The 7,199-nt window shown below is 36.0% G+C and overlaps 2 protein-coding genes across 2 annotated transcripts; both read right to left on the minus strand.

Moving 5' to 3' along the window:
* Positions 1 to 374: 374 nt before the first annotated feature.
* Positions 375 to 3,883, minus strand: zgc:112294 (transmembrane protein 17A). The gene is made up of 4 exons (XM_051894906.1): positions 3,730 to 3,883; positions 2,057 to 2,163; positions 1,138 to 1,251; positions 375 to 725 (listed from the first exon to the last, which is right to left on the minus strand). The coding sequence occupies exons 1-4, from the start codon at positions 3,857 to 3,859 to the stop codon at positions 408 to 410; spliced, it is 669 nt and encodes a 222-aa protein (XP_051750866.1). The 5' UTR covers positions 3,860 to 3,883; the 3' UTR covers positions 375 to 407.
* An 801-nt stretch (positions 3,884 to 4,684) lies between these two features.
* selenoe (selenoprotein e) lies at positions 4,685 to 6,837 on the minus strand. Its single transcript, XM_051893968.1, has 4 exons — positions 6,623 to 6,837; positions 5,733 to 5,809; positions 5,375 to 5,453; positions 4,685 to 4,996 (listed from the first exon to the last, which is right to left on the minus strand). Exons 1-4 carry the CDS (start codon positions 6,737 to 6,739, stop codon positions 4,853 to 4,855), a joined length of 417 nt encoding a protein of 138 aa, XP_051749928.1. The 5' UTR covers positions 6,740 to 6,837; the 3' UTR covers positions 4,685 to 4,852.
* Positions 6,838 to 7,199: the final 362 nt, after the last annotated feature.

Raw genomic sequence — 7,199 nt, forward strand, 5'->3', positions numbered from 1 at the left:
CAATACTGAGCCGGCATTCGGACATAAACACAGAAGCCTTCACTGTGCTTACTGCATTAGCTTGTGTAAGGATAATGAGAGGGAAGAGAAGAGATTGTTGAATAAAGTCGTTATTTTTGTTTTTGCGCACAAAAAGTATTCTTGTCGCTTCATAAAATTAAGGTTGAACCACTGCAGTCACGTCGACTGTTTTATTAATGTCTTTAGTACCTTTCTGGACCTTGAAAGTGGTGATTATATTGCTGTCTATGGGCGAGTCATATACCTCTCTTGGATTTCATCAAAAATATCTTAATTTGTGTTCTGAAGATGAACGAAGGTCTTACAGGTGTGGAATGAGTAATTAATGACAGAATTTTCATTTTTGGGTAAACTAACCCTTTAACCACCAGGTTTCACATCATCTCTCAGTGAGGCTGTATGTCCCTCACGGGAAGCACACTCCTGCCCCCATGAGGCAGTCCAAACATAGGCAGGGCTTCTGCTGTATGGAGACCCTGGATGGGGCCGAACTGCCTCATGTGAAACTGCTGGGCGAGTTTACGAGTCATGACACGCAGGGTGAGAAACGAGGCCAACAGCTCGCCCAGGAGGAAGGCCAGATAGAGAGAGTGAACGGCCCGCTCCAGAGGAAGAATGATGATGTCTTGATCAGTGATGAAGAAGAGGAGGATAGGCAGCTGGAAGAGGAAGGAGATCAGCCAAAATCCAGCTAACTCTGGAACCTAAAGAGAAGAATGAAGAAAGAAACATAGGTAACATTTTAATATAACCATTAACATTTCTTTTAGATTGTAACTTTGATTTATTTAGCCATGGGCAACATTTTATTTATTTATTTAGTTACTTCCATTTAATTATTCTGTTTTATCAGCTGTGGTCACTACTTTCATGGTTATTTATTTATTTTGCTTCATGGCTATAACATAGTTTATCCTTAGTCCTAAAGTAAGAAGTTTGACTTTTTGTAGTTCTCCTGCCAGATATGAATACTTATCAGTGGCAAAGTGTGAGTAAAATTAGCATTTAATCTCACGATTTTCTCACTTTTTGATTATTTTATTCCTCTCTAACACATACGGAATCTAGCTTGAGCAGTGTTCATATGAATGATTTATAAGATTTTGTGTGCATTACCTTCTCTTTGAGATTCCCAACATAACCGAGATACACCCGCAACAGCTCAAATATGCTAATCAGGACCATCCCTGTCACCAGCAGACACTGGTAATAGGCTGGCAGATACCAGAACTATGGAAATAGAGAAAGAAATGATATTCCTCATAATTCTAAATATGACCTTAAAAATATACACACAACCCTACTGTAGTTTGACCTTAAAAAAATCCAAATTATCCAAATATTATTATGAGTTAGTGAGCAGGGGTTTTAAAGATCTTTCATGTCTTGACATTAGAAATGATAATTATAGCAGCATCTCCTTGAATGTGATTTAGCCGAGCTATTAAAAGTACACTATATAACAGTAGCACTTGAACTTAAGTGTGCAGTTCACAAAGGCAGACCATCACCATGGATACGGAGGCGTATTAATGTTTGAACACACTTTTATCTGGCATTGCTACTAATGGCCTATTATGGAAATGATGTTCATGCATTCATTTTAATGATCACTTACAGCAAAGTTACTAAATAGTTTTGTCCCCAAAACTATTTGAAAGTGTTTTCAGTTATTTCAAAACTCGGTTGTAGTAAACACACAATTTCATGTGAATTATAATTTCATAATTTCTTTCCTCTGCCTTCTGCATGTTTGTAGACATACTTTAGTGTTTTGGTAACACTTTACAATATACGGTCTCATTTGTTAAAGGGTTAGTTCACCCAAAAATGAAAATTCTGTCATTAATTACTCACCCCCATGTCGTGTAAAACTTTCATTCATCTTCATTCATTTTTTTTTTCTTTATTAGACTATTAATTAAGATGTTTTCATAATATACATTTTATGTCAAAAGATTTTCTCATAATTTGACCCCTTTGATTATTGATGGGGGACAATAGCTTTATGATTACAGCATATAATTGAACCCACCTTTAAATGCAGCATTATCACCTCAGAGATCCACCAGAAGGGGAAGAAGAACATGTTGAAGTACAGCAGCATTTGCAGCGGGAGATGAGACGAGACCTCAGCGCACACTAGACAGCAAACGAGAAGCAGGAGATCAACAAGTGTGTAAGATCAGTTAACAAGGTATTCAGTCAGTTATGATGTTCAGTCAAATATAATTGCTTTTTATGTTGTTCATTATAGTTTTCTTTACCACCTGGGGTAACTTTTTAATGTACAGGTTTCAAGGGTTAGTTCACCCAAAAATGAAATTTCTGTCATTTATTACTCACCCTCATGTCGTTCCAAACCCGTAAGACTTTTGTTCATCTTCGGAACACAAATTAAGATTTATTAAGGTTTTTAATTAAGGGTTTTTTTTTTTTTAATCCTCAACAAAGCAACGAAATTCCCAAATTCAAGGTCCGGAAAAGTAGTAAAAACATCGATAAAATAGTCAATGTGACTACAGTGGTTCAACTTTAATGTTATGAAGTGACGAGAATACTTTTTGTGCGCAAAAACAACGACTTTATGCAACAAATTTGTCTCTCCCCTGTCGTTCTGCTACACTATTTTCGTTGCAGCACTTCCATGTTTACGCCAGAACGACGACTCAGTATCGGTCGGCCCTTGCGTCAGCATCACACGCATGTGTCATGCTGCTCATGTGATCAGCGTCTTCCAATACTGAGCCGGCATTCTGACGTAAACATTATTTTTGTTTGGATTTTGCGCACAAAAAGTATTCTTGTCGCTTCATAACATTGAGGTTGAACCACTGTAGTCACCTCGATTATTTTAACGATGTTTTTACTACTTTTCTGGACCTTGAATGTGGTAATTTCGCTGCTTTCTATGGAGGATAAAAAACCTCTTGGATTTCATCAAAAATATCTTAATTTGTGTTCCGAAGATGAACGAAGGTCGTACAGATGTGGAACGACATGAGTGTGAGTAATTAATGACAGAAATTTAATTTTTGGGTGAACTAACCCTATTATAAATATTGTTACTTTTTTATCATTAGCATGCATTAAATTATTTTTTGTAGTGAGATTGTTCGATGTATTTGTCATAATATATTATCTAACATAATATTAAAACTACTGACTTGTCATCAAATGCCCCTCACCACCCTGTTAAAAAGGTGATTTTAGTTTGTCTTTTCAGTGTAAAGAATTATTATTTAATTTAAAGTAACATGTTGTTTATTTATATATTTTTTTCCCTTTACACCAAAGCTTTTGTAATTTCTGTATTTGTAAAGTCTGTATTTATTTGATCAAAAATACAATAAAAACAACAATATTGTAAAATGATATTACAATTTAAAAGACCTGTTTTCTATTTTAAAATATTTTTAAATGTAATTTATTACTGTGAGCAAAAGCTGAATTTTCAGCATCATTACTCCAGTCTTCAGTGTCACATGATCCTTCAGAAATGTTTTTACTGTATTTTTGCAGTCTAGCATAAAAGATTTCATCAAAAAACATTAAAGACTGTTAATTATTACAAACTTTTAAGCACAGAAAGTTCCTGTTAAAACATCTTATTTTAATATTTCTTGATATCCAGATCCACTTGTGCAATGTGACAAAGACAGGCTGTACAGCCCTTTGCATTTGCATTGTCTTTAGCAGACGTCTCACCTTCATTATCCTGATACGGGTCCCTGAAGTCTCCACTGTCTCGCGTCCTGTTATTTATAAACACTGACCCGCTGACATGAGCCAGACCCACTCTCAGGTTATGTGGGATCGGCGTGTAAAACACAGGCATGGTGGAGACGACATGAAACGCTCATCCACTCAGTCCTGCACGCGTCTCCACTTTGGTTTGTGTGGTTTGGAGTCTTTCGAGAGCTAACCAGATTAAATCCGAGGAAACAGATGGAGTCTGACAGCAGATTAAGATGTCACCCTCACCATGGTAACCATAATACAGTTATTGTTACTAGGCCCACACAGCACAACAAAATAGAAAAATAAAATTAATTCAAAATATAATAATTTCCATATGCAGTATTTCACTTGTTTTCCGGGAAAAATATCTAAACACCTGTAGATCAATATAAAATATTCACAGAATATTTTAATATCCTTTTGACAAATTTTTATTTCTTGTTTTGAAACATAATTATAACAAATTTAATGAGGTTTATGCTCAAAACAAGATATAAATGTATTAGTGGAATACATTTTATGAAAAAAAGATCACCATTGTCAGCAGAAACTTAAATGAAAATTTAAATAAAAACACAAAAACGTTTTTTTTTTTTTTTTTTGTATCTCATATTAAATTGTTGTGGTTTTATTTTGGAAGGTACTTGCTATTGTGAATGTTTGTAAGAGCTGTTTTATACAGTCCACAATTTGAATAATCCAATTATAATGAATGTTTTATTCTTTAACAGCTCATTTTGAAAAGAGACTGTTTAAAAAATGCAAAATGCAACAATTAGCCTTATTTATTCTGACAGCTTCAAAGACTTGTCACGTATTTTCTTTAATGGCCACACTTCGGTGGGTTTGTTGTGTAATTACGTTCCTTTGTGAAAATCAAGCAGGCTCATACATTTTTATGAAGAAGAACAAAACAATGACATACAAGCCAAAGATGTTTATTGTAAAATCTCTATGATTAGGACAGTGGTGCGCCAAACTGCCTCCAGCCATCTGTGTGTGTCGGTCCAGAGTCTGTTTCTGTTTCTGAACTTTGAGACCCTGGACGTCATTTGCGGCTGGCTGCAGTACCGGCGCTGACCAGCGGGTGTCACAGTTCGTCCCGAGGCGTTCTTAAAGGGAAATGTTTGAACTCATCAGGGACCTCTTCGCCTTTCTGTGACCTCTTATAGAAACCCAGAGAATCCAGCAAGCTGCTGATCTCGTCTGCCTTCATCTTCTTCACTGGAACAACCTGAGGTAGGCACAAATTGGTGTCAGAGCAGAGGAGAAGTGAAAGATACCAAAGTCCCTTTCAGGCAAGTCATTTCACTCAGCGGCCATCTTTGAAACGCCTCTCGGGCAGCTATTTTTCATACAAACAACAAATGCAGACGTGAATAAAAAAACACCATGCCACATGACATTGGTTCTCTTGTGATGGATTGTTTGTGACACTTGTTTGAATGAGTGTGAATAACATTTGAAAAGTACAGAGACGTGAAAGATTATCAGCAAGTAACATACAGTAAATATCAAATATCTCCTGTGTTCAGTGGAAAAAATGGCAATGCTGAGCAAAATGATGACAAAAACTTACCCTTGAATGTAAAATAATAACATAGTCCTATACCTTCACTTCCTCGTCCTTATCGTTGTAGAAGATCAGCCGTGGGTTTTTATTCTCTCCTGAATCATACTCCAGGTTATGACTTTAAACAGCAGGTTAAGGTTAACGGCACCAGGCCAATGACCTCTGAGGCCATGAAGCGCATGACTCGGGCCTCTAAGTGTTTAAACATATGGCAGCACAGAAAACAGCACAGAGGGCCTGTAAAGATTTCATTAACATTCCTGTCCCTGTCAAATGCTGTCTTACCAAATCCACTTGGAAGAAATTTTAGACTCTCTGTAAAAAGACAATAGTCACCTACACATACTGAACTGAAAACAGGAATTACAAGAAAATGAGAGGTATAATGTCAGGATACTACAATGCCCATCGCTCCATCAGGAAATTGTAGAGCTCTGGCATCTTCTTTATGGATCATCCCACTACACTGGGAGCCTGGGGGCAGATTGAACAGAGATTTACAGCAAAATGGCAAAAAGCAATTCTTTGTCATCAAATGTTCTTTGAGGTCTTTCTGACATTATAGCTTTTAATTGATTTAAATATCATGCATTACCTAGAGAATTATTCGATTAGCATATTTAATTAAACACAATCTACACTACTGCTCAAAAGTTTAGTGTCGGTAAGATTCTTTTCTTTTGAAAATTAATACTTCTGTTCAGTAAGGATGCAGTAAATTGATCAAACGTGACAGTAAAGACATTTATAATGTTAGAAAAGACTTCTATTTCAAATAAATGCTGTTCTTTCTATTCATCAAAGAATCCTGGGGAAAAAAGTTGCACGGTTTCCTCAAAAGTGTTAAGCAGCACAGCTGTTTTCAACATTGATAATAATCAGAAATGTTTCATGAGCAGCAAATCAGCATATTAAAATTATTTCTGAAGGATTTCTATGACACTGAAGACTGGAGTAATGATGCTGAAAATTCAGCTTTGATCACAGGAATAAATTACATTTGAAAATATATTCAAGTAGAAAGCTTCTTTTAAATTGTAATACTATTTCACAATATTACTGTTTTTACTGTATTTTTGATCAAATAAGCATCAAAATAAGACTTAAAGATTAAAAATCTTACCAAACCCAAACTTTTGTAAACTAGTGTATGTGTTTGAATTGCCCAAAATTATAATAATGAAATGTATTTTAACATCATTAGCTTCAATGCTAATGTAGTTCCTGTTCCATATCATTGGACCGTGAAAGTGATTTTTTAGAGCAAAACAGCCGTCGACCACTCACCAAAAGTTTTCCTCTGGCTATAACAAGCTTTTCCTCCACAGCACTGCTTTCTGAACCATTTTTAGCACTTCTCCCTGTGGCACACAGAGTCAGAAGGGCCACCAGTGTGAGCCACATACTGCGCTTGGGATGGGAGACCTCACTGTATCCGAAAAGATTGCGGTCCTTTGGTGAAATGAGGGTCAATAGAGTAGATATGGGTTCTTTGATAGGTATCCCCTACCATGTGGCGCAGTCTGATTGGTCGATTTGTTGGATTTTAGTTCAGGGGAATTATTATATAAATTTGGGGAAATTGTTATTTACAGTCAACTAATTCATACCAAAATAGACTTAAAGCTGTTATTTTTTTGATAAAGTCAAATGTTTTGTCAAATTTGTTGTATTTTAATGTTTGTTTTTTCTCTCAATATGAAGGAGTTGAGGCCGTAGAGCAGCTGCGTCTGTGTCAGATTCTCCCACCGTCTGCTGATGAATAACCAGTGAAGTCAGAACACAACAGCTGCTGTTTGAATAACGCTCTGATGAAGCAGTGTTAAAAGTTAGTCTTTAAATTCTTTTTAAAATTCATTGTGCT

Source organism: Ctenopharyngodon idella, chromosome 5, assembly GCF_019924925.1.
Source record: "Ctenopharyngodon idella isolate HZGC_01 chromosome 5, HZGC01, whole genome shotgun sequence".
Taxonomy (NCBI): Eukaryota; Metazoa; Chordata; class Actinopteri; order Cypriniformes; family Xenocyprididae; genus Ctenopharyngodon; species Ctenopharyngodon idella.

What these genes read in the sequence shown, in the direction of transcription:
- zgc:112294 (XM_051894906.1), bottom strand. Translation starts at nt 3,859, where the DNA reads ATGCCTGTGTTTTACACGCCGATCCCACATAACCTGAGAGTGGGTCTG. An exon ending in CCCGTATCAGGATAATGAAG is followed by an intron (nt 2,164 to 3,729) that starts GTGAGACGTCTG and finishes TTTGCTGTCTAG; the next exon opens with TGTGCGCTGAGGTCTCGTCT. An exon ending in TGATAATGCTGCATTTAAAG is followed by an intron (nt 1,252 to 2,056) that starts GTGGGTTCAATT and finishes CTATTTCCATAG; the next exon opens with TTCTGGTATCTGCCAGCCTA.